This window comes from Falco naumanni, chromosome 4, assembly GCF_017639655.2.
Source record: "Falco naumanni isolate bFalNau1 chromosome 4, bFalNau1.pat, whole genome shotgun sequence".
In the NCBI taxonomy this organism is placed as follows: domain Eukaryota; kingdom Metazoa; phylum Chordata; class Aves; order Falconiformes; family Falconidae; genus Falco; species Falco naumanni.
Genome location: NC_054057.1, coordinates 66,780,251 through 66,795,665, shown reverse-complemented (window position 1 = coordinate 66,795,665; position 15,415 = coordinate 66,780,251). Strand labels below are relative to the sequence as shown.

General features: G+C 49.9%; 2 protein-coding genes across 9 annotated transcripts; both read right to left on the bottom strand.

Moving 5' to 3' along the window:
* Positions 1-245: 245 nt before the first annotated feature.
* Positions 246-5,514, bottom strand: FAM174C (family with sequence similarity 174 member C). Of its 3 annotated transcripts, none has more exons than XM_040592228.1 (3): positions 5,185-5,514; positions 4,796-4,957; positions 246-4,242 (listed from the first exon to the last, which is right to left on the bottom strand). In XM_040592228.1, coding segments are annotated over exons 1-3 (444 nt in total). In that variant the 5' UTR covers positions 5,466-5,514; the 3' UTR covers positions 246-4,241. The 3 variants fall into 3 exon arrangements, with proteins under 3 accessions (XP_040448162.1, XP_040448163.1, XP_040448164.1); XM_040592229.1 differs by having other exon boundaries at positions 4,799-4,957; XM_040592230.1 differs by having other exon boundaries at positions 4,796-4,912.
* A 4,019-nt stretch (positions 5,515-9,533) lies between these two features.
* LOC121086936 (cold inducible RNA binding protein) lies at positions 9,534-14,462 on the bottom strand. 6 transcript variants are annotated; one of them, XR_005827483.1, is made up of 8 exons: positions 14,331-14,462; positions 13,436-13,544; positions 13,234-13,340; positions 12,717-12,855; positions 12,530-12,614; positions 12,334-12,401; positions 9,866-9,971; positions 9,534-9,690 (listed from the first exon to the last, which is right to left on the bottom strand). XR_005827483.1 is itself a non-coding variant. In XM_040591402.1 (7 exons), the coding sequence occupies exons 2-7, from the start codon at positions 13,536-13,538 to the stop codon at positions 11,893-11,895; spliced, it is 519 nt and encodes a 172-aa protein (XP_040447336.1). In that variant the 5' UTR covers positions 13,539-13,544; positions 14,331-14,462; the 3' UTR covers positions 11,169-11,892. The 6 variants fall into 6 exon arrangements, 4 of the variants coding, with proteins under 4 accessions (XP_040447336.1, XP_040447337.1, XP_040447334.1 ...); XR_005827484.1 differs by having other exon boundaries at positions 12,334-12,398; XM_040591402.1 differs by lacking the exons at positions 9,534-9,690; positions 9,866-9,971 and adding an exon at positions 11,169-11,909.
* Between the last annotated feature and the right edge of the window lie 953 nt (positions 14,463-15,415).

Here is a 15,415-nt window from a genome sequence, read left to right as displayed (position 1 = left end):
AACCCTGAGATGATCGGCGAAGGTGAGCAGTAGGCAGAGAGATGTGTGGATCTAACACATAAAACATTTTGATAGTGTGCCTCTACTGCCAAGCAGAGCGCAAGGCAACGCTCAGCTAGGGCAGCTGAGCAGAGAAAGGCTCCATAAAAGCACCATCCCATCGGCTCAGCAGCCAGGCAGCCATGTGAGACGGCCACACAGCACAACCCCGAACACCAGCAGCCAAGCACACCGCCGTGGAGGAATCGGGTGAAACGGAATGCTTTATTTCGTTTGTTTCAAGACACAATGGAAGGGGGGAATGCTGTAAACGAAAGTAAAACAATCAATCAATACAGGACTGGTTGCTATTTAAAAATAAATCAACAATTCAAGCAGGAGGGTGAAAGACTAGCTCCTCCATTTCTGAGAGCACAGACAACACAATGCACTGAAGTGCTGTTTTATTGACTTCTTGGCAATCTGCTCAGCCCACAGGTCCATCTCCCAGCACTTTCGCACTGCAGATCCCATTCCAGTCACACGTACAAATGAAACAAAACAGAAGCATGTTATTAACAATAGAGAGCTGATGCTCATATCGCTCTCAGTCAATCTCATTAACCTCAGCAGACAGTCCAGTCGATTTGCCTAGTAGCTCAATATCAACAGTAGAGGATTCGATACAGCCCTCCAAGAAGATCAGAGAGGCAATTACGTAAACTTTTTAAATTAGGCTTTGGCTTAAACAATAGTGATTGTTTCAAGCGAACTCTGTAGCAGTCACTTGTGACCCATGCAGGCTGGTGACTGCGCAGCATCGCAGGGAACCACGCGCTCCACTCGTGGTCCTCATCACCCTGTGCCCATCAACTCCCAACAGCCTTTTGGCAAGGATCGGCAGGAGCCCTGCACAGGCCAACAAGGAAGGGCAGCCTGAGTCCACAGAGCCTCCCACTAACACCTTGATTCACTCTGGAGGAAGAAAAATGCAGCAGTAGCTGGTGAGGCATCAGCCTGCCCAGGGACATTCCTCCGAGCAGCAGCACAGTATTCAGACAAGCACAACCCTGCACTGATGCAGCTGCGCAGCTCCCAGGCCGGAGCTGTCTTGCATGCTCAGAGCACATGTGCATCTGTTTGCATCCATGTATTTAAATCTATTCTGAAAAACTTACTAGAAGATCTAACCGTTGCAAAGAGACCTACCAGGCTATCAACACAGGTATCAAATACACATAAAGTAAACCGTAACTGAAGCAACTACTGCACTGTTCTCTTATTATGGAAACGTAACACAAGGCTTTAAAAGCCACTATCATTAGCAAGATCCACCTCCCAAAAGCCTGCACTGGCCTCGCACTGATTGCCCACGGGTGCACTGTTCCACCGTTGTGAGGAGAACCTGCTGCGACAGCTCCAATTTATTCTTCCAGGAGAAATGGAGATCAGCAACAGCTGTGCCGAGCAATAGATTTGTCCTCGAAGGAGTCTCAGATCTGTAATCAGCATCTTTGTTTTCTCCTCTCAGAAAATGCCTTTAACAACGATTTAGAATGGAGCAGGAACGTAAGGTCTTGGTCTGCGAAGAGCAAATCCAGACTACCAACTGCTTCCAAGATGCAGGATGCTTCCAAGTGAAAATGGAAATAGCCACACAGGGTCATGGATTACAACTCAAACCCGTCTCCAGCCAATATGGTATCAGAATAAAACTGACAGCAATGCTACGCTACAGCCCCACGATCACCTTTTTACTCTCCACCACTTTAACCACAGCCAGCAGAAGGACTCTTGAAAGCATGTACGTGGCACACAGACACTGGGCTGGCACACCCTCCAGGCCTTCAAATTACCATTTGCCTACATAGTAGCAGAATACGGACCTCATTATGTGCACTGGATGTATCCCTCCACATCCTTACATGCTCACATTCTAAATAACCATTACAGCAAAATCAAATTCTATCAAAATTATTTTTATGGCAGGACGTACAGCTTGAGGTCCCCTCTTTCACCAAAATCATTCAACTTTTTAACATTAAAAAAAAAAAAAAAAAACCATCCATTCTTGCAAGGTAAGGAAACTTCAAAATCGCAAAACCCATCGTCCGATGAAGAGCAGAGCCTGAAGTATGATCAATTGCCTCAGAATAAAGAAAGGCCAATGCACCTGTCAGTCAAAACGCTGAGCCAGGGCACATCAGTTCACTGAAATACAGTCAAGCTTACCTGGCTTCAGTACAATGCAAGAAACAACTTTGCAGAGGGAGTTGAACAGCCAGAGAAAGTTATCAGCATGCGCACACACCTGCCAGCCTATGCAGTATCTACGCTACCAGGAATCAAACAAATCAGCTCTCTTGATCACCCAAGGGGCAGCAACGGCCAGATTTAGCCATTACTGCTACCTCACAGAGGAACGCAGCAAACTCTTTCATCTCTGCATCAGCTAAACAAGCAGAAAGTACCTAAAAGAGGCATGAAAGGATACAAATGATATGAAATTAGGGCACATCCAAGTGCTGCGTTCACATGACAGCATTACTAAAAATATATGTATTTTTTAAAATCTTTTGCACGTGTGCAAGACGAAGCTGCCAGCACCTGGGATGACATTTCTCCAGGAAACGTCACCCACCCTGCACTGAGAAATGCTGGCCCTCCCAGAGGCGAGCACCAGGATCACACCACTCCCTCAGCTGCCTTGGGAGGGATTTCAGAGCAGTAGCTAGACCCTCAGCTACCAGGTGACTGGCAGCAAAACCATTTGTCCTCGCTATTTGATATGGATATCCCTTCTGCCCCCTTCTTTTTGTAAAGTGTCAGTTTTGTCCCCTTATCTAGAGGATTTGCTAACCAAAATAAAGGAGCCATTACCCCAAAGACATTCTCAATCTTCATCTGAAAAGTAAGGTCAAGCAGGGAGTTCCCTGGCCCGAAGGGCAACTCCCTTGGGTTCTTCTAACAAAGGCACTACCAGTTTTGGGTGGAAGTGGGGCAGATCTGCACTACCCATAGTTTTCAAGGAAGGGCTTTCCCTGCAAGGCATGCCATAAACAGGAGCTCTTAGCAAGCAGTTTTCACCATTTTAGCAGCAGATCCACCTAACAATGACCTTCTAACACATTCACACTCGGTCCTACACAATAAGAACCCAAATATCAACACAACCGGCTGCACAGAAACATTCCGGTTTGCTGAGCTGACAGTGGGACATAGCTTGAGTACCACAAATGGAGTAAAATTCCAGTACGCTACAAAAACAGATTGAGCCAGGGCTGTCTCGGCTTAAGAATCACAGTTCTTAGGCGTTTGGGTCCTCCTTTTCCAGTCATCAGATGCTCAGAGACAGATCACTCATCACACTAGCAGTTGAAGTTCTTCGGCTCAAACTGCAGCACTCCAGCTCTTCCTCAGGTGATTTCAGACAAGAGCCAGAAGCTCAGAATCCAGAAGCTTGGTAGATGTCACACATTTCTCTGGTGAACGCACCATTGGAGCTGGGCGTAACAGTCTGAACACTCACAGCTTCACAGACCACGCAACAGATTGCTCTTTTGGAGAAATGCTCCTTTGGGCTAAGCGGCACCTTTCATCTGTAAACATGTCTTTGTTCTGTAAACCCATGACCTGTATTACCATGTGTAACTGCTAACCCCGCAACTACAAGAAAACTGATGCATTTAACTCATTCCCAAAGCTATACTCCCTCTGAACTAACACAGCACTATCCACACCCACCACAAGTGTAACAGACAAAAGAGAGTTCTCCCAGCTCCTACTAGGTCAGAACTGATTTACAGAGACACGTTCTAAAGGAGTAACCTGATGCTGCATGAAGGAAAGAGGATCCGCCTGCAAAAGGAATCCACTTGCCTGATACTTCAAGCTGACTGCCACAGTCAGTAGAGAGGGATATGAGCACCTACAAAATACCAGCAGACACAGCTGCAGCACTTGAGTCCAGAGCAGTAACTTTTCAAATGCTGAGCATTCATCCAGGAGTTACGTTTTCCTGCACAGTTAACAGCACCCAACGCAGCATCATTTAGCTTGCAGCTCCACCTTCCCCCAAAAAATGTGTGTGAAGAAACAGGTTTGTTCCCCTTTTCCCCTGCCCCAGCTATGGAAGTGTTTGTACTGTTAATTAATAGTTATTATAAGCAAATATAAAAAAATAAAACTTGAGCACTGGTGATTCCACTGGACTTGCACCCTCTTGGTCAGTCTGTGCAGTTGGTGCCGCTGGTCCCAAATCATCTGGAAAAAAGATGACACCCGGCATCAGAGTGAGCAGGTACAAAGTGACAGATCACTACCAACCTCAAAACAGCTGGGGGAGCTGAGAGGCCAGACAGTGAGCTAACACTCCTCAGCTTCCAAAAAACATCCTCCAGAGAAACCAAACTCTGGTTGATCCACAGGACGAAACTGCATCGCTGTGAAAGCAGGAATGGGACTGTTTTAGCTGCGATGTGACTTGGGAGCAATTCCTAAACTGAAGAAAACAGGAGGTTTTGTTTTCCTGTCTAATGCAGAGAGGCTCAGACGGGACACAAGGGCTGTCTCTCCCTCCTACGAGCCTGCTAAACAAAGCAGTGCTCCGAACAACCCGGGGTACGTCCCCTTCAGTGCACTTGGTCAGAAAATGAAGAAAGGCAAGATCAAGTCTGTGTGCCAACACAGAGAGACCACACACAGAAGTTTAATTTATGCAGATCTGGTTGCAGGATCTGTGCCAAAGCTCCCAGGTCTTTAGAAAAGGAGTCTTAGCCCCTTGCGAGGAAAAGAGAAACACAAAACACCCGCTTACCACCTCAAATTTTTCGTTTCAAACACCGTATCCTCGTCGCTGTCAAAAGAGGCCATCTCTATGTTCTCATCGTAATTTGACAGAAGGCCGTATTTCTTGCGCTGAGGTTTCTTCAACCTGGAATGAGTTTTGTGCTCATTTCTGGGTCCCTCTGACCTAGGGCTGGGGGACACAGAGCGCAGAGTCAGTGCGCTGTCAGACGGCAGGGCCTTTATGAATCAAAGGGCAAAACGGGTGGGGCCGGGAGATGGTTTAAGGCTAATTAGCTTAGTCAATTAACAGCGGCGTGAATGTACAGCAGCATTTCACAAGCAGTGCCGGAGGGACGCGCAGGGAAGCCAGCCCCGGCCTGGCAGAGGGAGGGGGACCCAGCGGGGCCCAGCACTCACCGGAACGCCCGCAGAAGGAAGTAGAGGGCGGCCAGCGCCGAGAGGGCGCTCAGCACGTACATCGCCCGCTTCAGCACCGGCAGCCCCGACGCCGCCGGCAGCCCCGACCCCGGTGGCCGCCGCGACGCCGGCGGCAGGCCCGGCCGCGTCCCGTTACCCGCAGCCGCCCGCGGCGCTTCCGTGCCGTTGAGCGGGCTCAGGTTGGCCGGAGGAGCGGGGGAGGCGGCCCGCCCGGCGTGGCCGAGCAGGAGGAGGAGGCAGAGCAGCTCCGGCCGCAGCATGGCCAGGCCGGGCGGCGCTGAGCGGCGAGCGGCGCCTCGGCGGGGCGGGCGCAGGAAGGCGGCGGGACGGTGCGGCGCGGCGCAGGCACCGGCTGGGCCCGGCGGAGCCGAGCGCGGCGTTCCGGGGCAGCGCCGTTCCGGGGTGGCGCCGTTCCACCCCGGCCCGCCGCTGCCGCTCCCCCTCAGAGCCGCCATAACCCTCCCCCAGAGCCGCCCTTAGTCCCTCAGGGCCGCTATAACCCCCTCAGGGCCGCCCTTAGCCCCTCAGGAGCGCCATACCCCCCTAGGGCCACCATAACCCCCTCAGGGCCGCCCTTAGTCCCTCAGGAGCGCCATACCCCCCTAGGGCCACCAGAACCCCCGCAGGGCCGCCCGTAGCCCCTCAGGAGCGCCATACCCCCCTAGGGCCACCATAACCCCCTCAGGGCCGCCCTTAGCCCCTCAGGAGCGCCATACCCCCCTAGGGCCACCATAACCCCCTCAGGGCCGCCCTTAGTCCCTCAGGAGCGCCATACCCCCCTAGGGCCGCCATAACCCCCTCAGGGCCGCCCTTAGTCCCTCAGGAGCGCCATACCCCCCTAGGGCCGCCATAACCCCCCCAGCAACACTCTCACCCTCAGGGTCACCGTCCCCCCCACTTCGAACAGGCGCATTTGGAGCGGGACAGAGAACTGAACGGGGGGCCCTCAGCTGCCCCCGAGGCTCTGGGGAAGGGCCCAGCTGCCCGGGCACACAGGGCCTGAAGGAAAAAAAAAAATTTTAAAAGCAGGAGCATTTTACCTGGAAAGGGGCCAGGCACCCCTCAAGCCAACCCAAGTGTCCCACCAGGCCTGAGCCCCACGCCCCAGCAACAACTCATTAGTGCAGCGCCATAATTAGCACTGGCGAAATAGCAGCACCTCGAACTAGGCCTCTATTTTTGCACCTATTAATTGTTCCTGCCTGCATTCAAGCATCGAGGCGTTCTATTTAGGGTGGCCTTTGAAAGGACGCTTGGTGTGTGTTTACAGCTTGAATGTTTACACATCACCCGGTTGCATTTTTATCAGCAAAGGTTTTTCACATTCTCATGCTCCTATATCTGATATATATATATATATATGATATATGCCTGATATGATCCTCCATTAACATGCAAAAATCCTCACCGGTGAATTGCTAGATAACAGCCCCCAAAAGCATGTCAGCTGATTTCTTTTTTTAAGTTCTGTTCACTTGGGTAATTTGAAAAAGGTTACAAAAAGGAAAAGAAAAGGAGGTTTCAGAAAACAAGCTTAATAACCACCCCCTTCTGCCCACAGGGCTCTGGTCTGCGATGGCTTTTGGGCGAGAAGCCCTCGCGGAGGAAGGGGGGCAGCTGGGGGCACCCTGCTGCCACCACCACCCCCAGCCCCTGCATGCCTAGGGCTCCCGAGCGAGACCTTTCTTAGGGCACAAGTTTTTAAAGCTGGTTTTACCCCTTAGTTCCTTTATACCAGCACAATGTCTGGCCTCCATCACGCCCATCTGCTCCAGATTCAAGCATCGGAGCAGGAGCAGCAGCACAAGGCACCGCAGCCCTGCTTCACAGCACTGAGGCCATACGAGCAGACTTTTTTGTGCAATACATTCCTTTGAAGACCGTCCTTCAAGTGGGGCATAGCACAACCAGAAGCATCAATTAAAAAAATGCGGAGAAAAAAGGCAGGATAAAGCAATCTAATGTGTTCTATTAACACAAAAGAAGTGGGCAGGAGTAACAGAGATCAGAAACTTACTGCTTTCACATTGCAGCCTCCTGCCCCACTCCCATCCAAACTGCCAAAAATACCTTCACAGCTGTCAGCCTCTCAAGCAGGATAAATCCTCCTCGTTATTGAGCTGTCACTTGCAGGATTTAACACAGAACAAGACCTCGTTTTTCACGAGCATCAGGCATGTGCATTAATTCACTTGGAGCCACACAAGCGCGGTTTCAGTGGGTTTCTCAGGAAGGCAGTGCTCATTTCACAGCCCTGCCAGCAACGGGGCAGAGAAGCAGGGTAGTAGAAATCATCTGTGCTGCTTCCACTCTGTATCAAAGGTAAATCTTTACCCTTCAGGCTGTTAAGGACAGTTTGAGTTAGTGTGATTTATCAGAAAACATCCACCACTACTTAAGAGAATTCTTGTAATTCATGACACACAAGAGATGAAGCCAAAGATCAGCTGGAGGAATTCAGCAACCAGCACTGATCTGACTTTGTTACAAGACAGGGATTAGGTAGCAAGGGAGTAAAACGAATTCAGAACAAATATTCTGTACATACAGGGTATGTGTATAGACAGCGGTGGAAGGAAAGGGTAATCAGTCTGGCTGGCTTACGTTTTTTATGGGCCATTTTGAAGGACAAAACTGGGCAGGAGGAAAATGCCCGTTTTGAGAGCTGGGGTTACAAAATTTGCACTCTGCAGCACACACCTTAACTAACACAAAAGGCTGAAATTCTCCCAGTAACTTCACAGTTTATAATAGAGAGCAGGTGAAGGGCAACAGACCAGAGAAAATATTTCAGAGCACAAACTTCCTGCAAGGGAACGTGAATCCCCTTGCTCTGCACCCTACCTGCCCTTCTACAGAGCGAGCAAAACCCCACCTTTGGGTGCCTACCACCACACTGTGTGGAAGTCAGGTGCAAGAGCGAGCTGCTTGGATGCAAGGCAGGGCAACCAAAATTACAGCAATTAAGAGAACAACCACCAGGAACCTTAATTAACCACCACAACCCAGGTGTTTCTAACTCCTGCACAGAACAGTTTCTGCAGAATACAATAGCCATTGCAAATAAAAGGCAACATCTGCTAATTAGGGACGACGGCACCAAGTCTTTTATTAGCTGTTCTAATCCAGTGTCGAAGGAATGAATACACAATCACAGTCCCCACAACCGGCGGCTGAGGCACCTTTCATCTTGGGCTGAATTTCCCTTTCACACATACCAGTAGTTTTTGTTCCAGCTCTGCAGCTTTTTCATCACCTGCAAGTGTTTTAAAACTTTTTTTTTTAAATTTCCAGCTGTTAAGACTGTACTTTCTTAATACCTCACCTAGGCAGCTCATGCTTTGCCCCATCGGTACAGGACACCTTGGTGGCAGTAATCAGAGCAGTGAAACCAGCTACTATCCTAACTAGTACTACCTTACTACCATTTTTAAGCCTGGATGCTCCTACCATATAGCTGAGGCTTCCAACTGCAGTACTCAAAAGCTGCATGGCTCAGTACTGCTTCCACAACTCACCTCACTCACTGTTTATGTCCCAGCACCTAATGGTTTTCACCTGATACAAGTTGCTCTACTAGAAAAGCGAAAATTCCAGGACAAAAAAAAAAAACCAACTAAACCCCAAAAAACCCTGAGTGAATCTGTTAAAACCCAAACCGTGAAGTTGCAAATAGCCACCTCACTGTGATGGGAGATTCGAGGCAACTTTCTATCTTGAAGCAAGTACTTAAACACAGACTCATCAGTTGCAGGACAGACGCATCATGTCCCACCTGAAAATTTTGCAGGGTGTAAAACTCTACATGTGTGCAGCCACTTCTGTGACTAGCACCAAGTACCACATCTCAACCTTCATCAGCAAAACTATTGGATTACTCTGACGTGTATGGGAAGAAATAACTCATTGACCAAGTTGGAAAAAAAAAGCTTTTAGTGCAAATTAGAAACCTGTATTTGTTACAATTTCAACAGGAAGCAGCAGCTTCTGTTCTGTGCAAGTACTGACTCCTTGTTTACATAATTGCTCATCCAACAGCTGCGTTCAGATGTAGCTGCTTCACTACATTGAAGTTTCACAGCCACACAAACTTTATGTAATTAGGCCAACAACTTCAAGGTTACAATGATACAAATCGAATTTCTTCCTCAAACTGCCCTTAAAGCCAGGTCACCCTCTGTCAACCTCCCCAGCCAGAACAGCCTTGGCTTATTTCTTATTTCTTACTTTTAACTGGGCTCTACGCTAGGGAACTAGATTTCTACAGTATGCCTTGGCCACAGTCTAATATTCTTAGACCTCCCCACAAAAGTACTACAGAGATTTCATTTTTTTCCACATTGCAATATTTTATTCTAACTTATTTGCTTGTTCAATTGACCTATATATAAAAATCACGTCACACTGCTCAAAGCTCTTCATCTCCACCACTCCTGTCAGTCCACGGCTGTCCTTCTTGATCTTCTCTGATGATGTGTCTCATTGCTGAAATAAAAATTAAAACAATGAATTTGAAGGCAAAGAATTTGGGAAATCTCACCTAGAAACTACTGGTCAGACTCCTGCCTGGAGAACAGCACTGTAAAACCAGTAACAGAGCCAAACTTTTTTTTTCTCAGGAAAAGATGTGGGGGCAAGAAGCACACTGAAGAGACGTTACCTGGTTGGCATACTCGCATCTCAGTCCTGCTTCCTGAGAACACATACTCTCCTGTCCTCAGAATCCCCACTCAGCTTCTGCGTTGAGTGTCCATCTTCTCTTCAGCCTGCCAAAGCAGAGATGCATTAATAAAAATATCAAACAGAGACTTTTACATTGCCACCCGCCTCCCCCCCCAACACAAGTCACATCAGATACGAGGGTTTCACAAGCCATTCGCTGAACCCATCACATCACAGAAGCACAGTCTGGGAAAACTGTTCCAGGGCTGGCTGATGCCTTTGATATGCCAGCCAATGTATCATTTGATCCCTAAGCAGAGAGTTAACCACTTTGACATGGCTGCTTAGGAAGTGTGGGCTATGGGAAAAAGTTAATGGCAACAAGTAGGATGGCAAAGAAAGCTACAATTAAAGTGAGCAACTTAATGAAGTCTAGGAAGATTCTCAATAGATGAACACATATCAAGTCAGGGAATTCGTTTCCCATCTTGCTTCCATACCTACTAGCAAGACATGACTGCATGCCCAACTCTGATCTGTGGAACTGAAGTTGTGCCACAAGCCAAAGGTTGCATACGGCATGGGTTAAAATTTTTCCATCAGTTGACCAAAATTGTCAAAAGGAATATTTTCACAGGTACATTAGACTTTCAAATGAGCTCTCAACAAGAGGAAGGATGCGGACATGAGCAAAAGGAGTTACCTCGAATTACAGGACTATTTCCACATATGAACTAGCCAAGAGAGCAGCTTTCGTCTCAGAGGTTTCTGTTGGAGGCACAACACTTCTTTTCTCCAAGGACACTGCAGTTTCCATATGCTAGCAAAGAATTCTTAGAACTTGTAAGGCAATGACAAAGCTAGCTAATTACGGCAATTTACCTACCATTGAACACTCCTGTCAAGCTAGTAACTAGTCCAGTTACTAAAGGACTGATTCTTCAACTACAGCTTTTCAATGTAGGCTATTTCAGTGTTTTAAGGAAACATCAATTATCCTACCTAACACTAGCGTTCCCTCCACTCCTGACTTTAGGCTTCAAGTACTTGCACATCCTAAGGTATACACTTTCAGTCCTCTGCCTCTAGACAAGTTTTGACTATTCTTGTGTGAAAGTATGTTGACGAATTCACATGCCAAGACCGGTTTAAGATTAAATTCTAGCAACTGGTCAATAAATCTGGCTTGCTCTTACACTATCACTAGTCTTCTCCTCTCCTCTGGCATCCCCTATCGCTTAGGCTGTTCTTCATCTTCGAAGATTGTGTTGTGCAATGAAATGTAAATGTCAGGAACAGAGTTCATTTCAGACGGTCTTTTAATAGGCTTCGTAAAGCCAAAGAAAACTGTATACAAGAATCCTTTACCACTTCAAATACAATATCAATGGAATATGCATATTTCTTCCAGTAAAAAAGGACAATATAAATAAACATTTTCAAGAACCTCTTTTATGGTAAGTTTGCAAGTCTATTTCTGGGTAATTTACATCATTACAACAGTAAAAATACCGTTATGCAGGTTGAACATACAAGCAAGTTTCTCTTTAGATATATCAAGGTGGTTTGCCTTCCAATTTGTACCCAGGCTGCATTCCTACCTTGCTACACTAAAGGAATGTTACAAAAGACGAAGGTAATGCACTTAAAAAAAGTCCACAGCTTGTTCAGCTTCCAGTGAACATTGAATTAAAGGTCCTTTCTATCTCAAAAGAAACTGAATTGGGGCCCCAACTTCACAACTTTAAAAAAAACACCTTGGCTCATCACGAAGGGTAAAATAAAATCTGAAATGCTTTCAAAAAAAGATTAAAAACACTTGAAAGCAGAGCTTTCTTAAAGAAAAGTCTAATTAGACCATCTCATATCAGAAGCTGTCAGGCTGTGTTTGACAAGATTAGAACTGATAATACTACAAAAGTGAAAATACAAGTAGATGTACTACACAATAACGATTTCAGCGAAGCTCCAAAAATCTTTATAAATACAGCCATTGGAAGGACGATCTTGAGTCAGGAAGGATTTTTACTCGTTGTGTGTAGCTGAGGACAAGAAGCAGGCACAATTGTAAAGGCACTGAAGCATAGACAAGTTCCAGCATTTTACTCCCTTGCATTATTTCAGAAGCTAGTGCTAGTTCGCTACATCGTAAAAAGAACTCCCCCACCCTTGATTAAAGTTTGTTAGGGCATCCGAGTTTTGTCTTAGTCTCAAGCTCGAGGAACGCATTTTAAAAACTTGCTTTGCCTTAGATCCAAGCAACTCCTACACATGCATTACAAATTAGAAATTTAAACGGCACAACCACGTCCAAAGCCTGACAGATTGGTTCTTACGGGCAAGAGCAGAAAACAGTGGTACAGTCCAACTGAGCCTTTCAGTATTTCCAGATTCAAGTACAGGGTCAGAAGGTTTAGAGCTCCTACAGCATACGTACTCATCATTCCCATTTGAACCAAGACTTACCGTAACTGTCATAGCTGTCTCTGTAGGACCCTCCTGAAGACCTGTCACCATAGCCACCTTGACTCCTGCTGTTAGAAAACATTCACGTGCTTTGTATTTGCTCAGTTGTTTCCAGAGCCTACTGACACTTACGTCAAACAGGCAATGGGCTCAAAAGAGTTTCACAACAACCCACTAGTGGTTGTGATGACTTTACCTGCTATTATAGTAGTCTCTGGAGCCATTGTATCCTCCACTTCTGGAATCAAATCTGCTTCCGCCATAACCTCTGTCTCCACCTCCTTGAACAGACACCAGACCATGTTGGTTGTTCTTTTTAAGCACTCTGACAAATACCATGACCACTTCATGCACCGCGAGTCAGGTTATTGAAACACACTCACCTCTAGAGAAGCCACGGCCCCGACCTCTGCCCCCACGGAAAAAACCTCTGCCCCCAGAAGTGCCCCCTCTGTAGCCACGAGATCTGTTCTCTGATGATTTTCCAGCCTGATCAACTCTGATCTGACGTCCATCTACGGACTAAAAAACAGAAAAACAATAAGCCAACTCTATACTTAAAATAGCAAAACACATGTACAAGGAGTTAGTTACACACCTTCACCGTCAGCTAAACAGTGCTAGAATTCGCTAGTTCTTACCATTAAATAATGTCACAACTAAACCAACTACCTAAGTAAATTCACATTCACACAGCACATACAGCTGTTCCTGTAACATCACTGGTTTTCAGTTAGAGAGGTTAGGTCACAAATCACTAAGAAATTATTTTTATTGTTCTATTCTTTTAAGGCACTGGTATTTATCTGGTTTGCTACACAGCTTTGAACAGAAGCACATCCTTCAGGATTCTGTTACTACACCTTAGAAAATACAGAATCTGCCCCAAGGCCTCCTTACCTTTCCGTTCATTGCCATCATTGCATCTTTAGCATCATCTATGTTTTCAAAAGTAACAAAGCCGAAACCTCTGGACCTCTGAGTCTCTCTGTCTTTCACCACAACAACTATACGGGCAGGAGACAAAAAGAGAAAACGCATCAGCACCTGTGCAAGCCGATAGATTTGTGGAGAAGGTCACAGCTTGCTATTGCAATTTTACCTTCAGAAATTTGTCCGTATTTAGAGAAGACTTGTTCCAATGACTGCTCGTTGGTGTCAAAACTCAGTCCACCGACAAAGAGTTTTCCCTCATCTGATGCCATTCTGACCTGCAAAATCAATGTATCAGGGGGTCGGTCAGCGTATCAAAAGATGCAATTTCATGGCGTCTGGAAAATTCTATCTGTTTCACCACCACAAGAACACGGTTCCGTTCTTGTAGGGCCCACACACAGGCACTCCAGGGAAGCGGGGCTGCGCATGGCGGAGGCACAGCCCGCAGAGCGACTCCGGCCGCAGCGCCTCCCCGGGAAGGGGGCCCGGGCCCCCAGGCCTGCGGCAGAGCGCCAGGCGGGCCGCACCGCGCAGGCCGCCCGGACACCGGCAGGGGCCGGGGGCCGCCGCCCGCCCGCGGAGGCCTCGGCCCGCTCCCCGCAGCGGGGCCCCGGGCCGCGCCGCCCCCCTCCCCCTCCAGGCCCGGCGCCCCGCGGCTGCCAGCGGCCCCGCGCGCAGGCGCAGCCCACGGCGCCGACCCCCGCCCGGGCGCGGGACCCCCGCCCCTCCCTCGGGCCCGCCCCCCGCGCGCAGGCGCAGCCCGCCGCCCCTCCTCCCGCCCGCCGCCATTTTGCACGGCCGAAGCTCGTCGCCATTTTGTTTCCGAGGGCGCGCTTCTCCCCTCCCCCGGCTCCCTCCCCCCACGGCAGCCGGCCGGGACGGCTCCGCCGGGCTCCCCGCGGCCACAGGGGACACCCGTGGCGCAGGACGGGCGCCCCGCTCCCAACTCCCCCCAGGCAGCGAGCGAGACCGCAATTTCCAAAACACGTTTCCTCCAGCTCCGGCGCCCCGAGCCCCCCCCCCCCCCGGCCGCAGCCCGCCCACCGCAGCGGGCGCCTTACCGGTGCCTGGAGGTGCGGGGTCCACACAGCACTTCAAAGCTTCGGCGCGATGTACGCTGAGGCTGGCGGGGCGGCGGCTTATAAGCGCCCGCGCCGTGCCCCGCCCATCCTATGAATACGCAGATTAACCCCCCCACCGCAAGGCGGGGCGAGTGACGCTACCAAAGAGCTGCCGCCGCCGCACCCGCTGATTGGGCCGGGTTCTATTAATATTCATGAGCCGCGGCGAGGGCCGCGGGCAGTGGGCAGCGAAAACAAAAATGCTGCAGCCCCTCGCCCACTCCGCCCACCAGGGGGCGGGGCCCGGGGCGCGGCGCGGATTGGTCGGGAGCGCGGAGACCGTTGGCCGGGGGAGCCCCTGTGAGAAGAAAGGAAGTGGAGACAGCCGATTGGCCGGCGGCCGCTCTCGCCCCGCCCTCCCTGGTGGCCGCACGCCGAGGGGGGCGTGTCCGCGCTGCCCCAGTTTCGCGCCCTTCGCGGCAATGCGGCGGCTGCTGCAGACAAAGGGGCCGCCCGAGGGGCCGCCGCCATCTTGGGCGGCGAGTGCTGCCCGTCACCGGACCCGGGCTCAGCCCCAGCCTCCTCGCTGCTCCTGGACCGTCCTGCTTCCGTTGTGCCGCCCGTGCCGGGTAGGCTCGTTCCACTGCCCTGCGTGCCGCCTGCCCGCCCGTCAGGGCCCTGCCGTCTCCTCTCCCCTCCTCTGAGGGAGGCCTGTCCCCCGCGTCCTGCGGAGGCCTTGCCTGTCCCCATGTCTCCCCAGGCCTCGGCACTCGCTACCAGAACGTGGCTCCGTGGCATGGCAGCAGGTTCCCCTGTCCCTGGTAGGCCCAGGGTCGCGTCTTCGTCACCCCCAGGCATGCCTCAGCGAACACGCCGCCCCCAAAGCCGGCAGAGCTTCCCGGGGAGGCCGCTCTCCTCTCCCTGCCCCGCAGGGTGCGGCAGCAATTGCAGCTTCCCTGCCTCCTGTGGCAGCGCGGGGTGAATAATCCGTACAGCGAGGCAGCTTCTCCCTTTGAAGTGTTGTACTGGTTCTTCCACACCCCCACACATGCTTGGGAGAGCACGGCACAATGAATGTAAAAAGG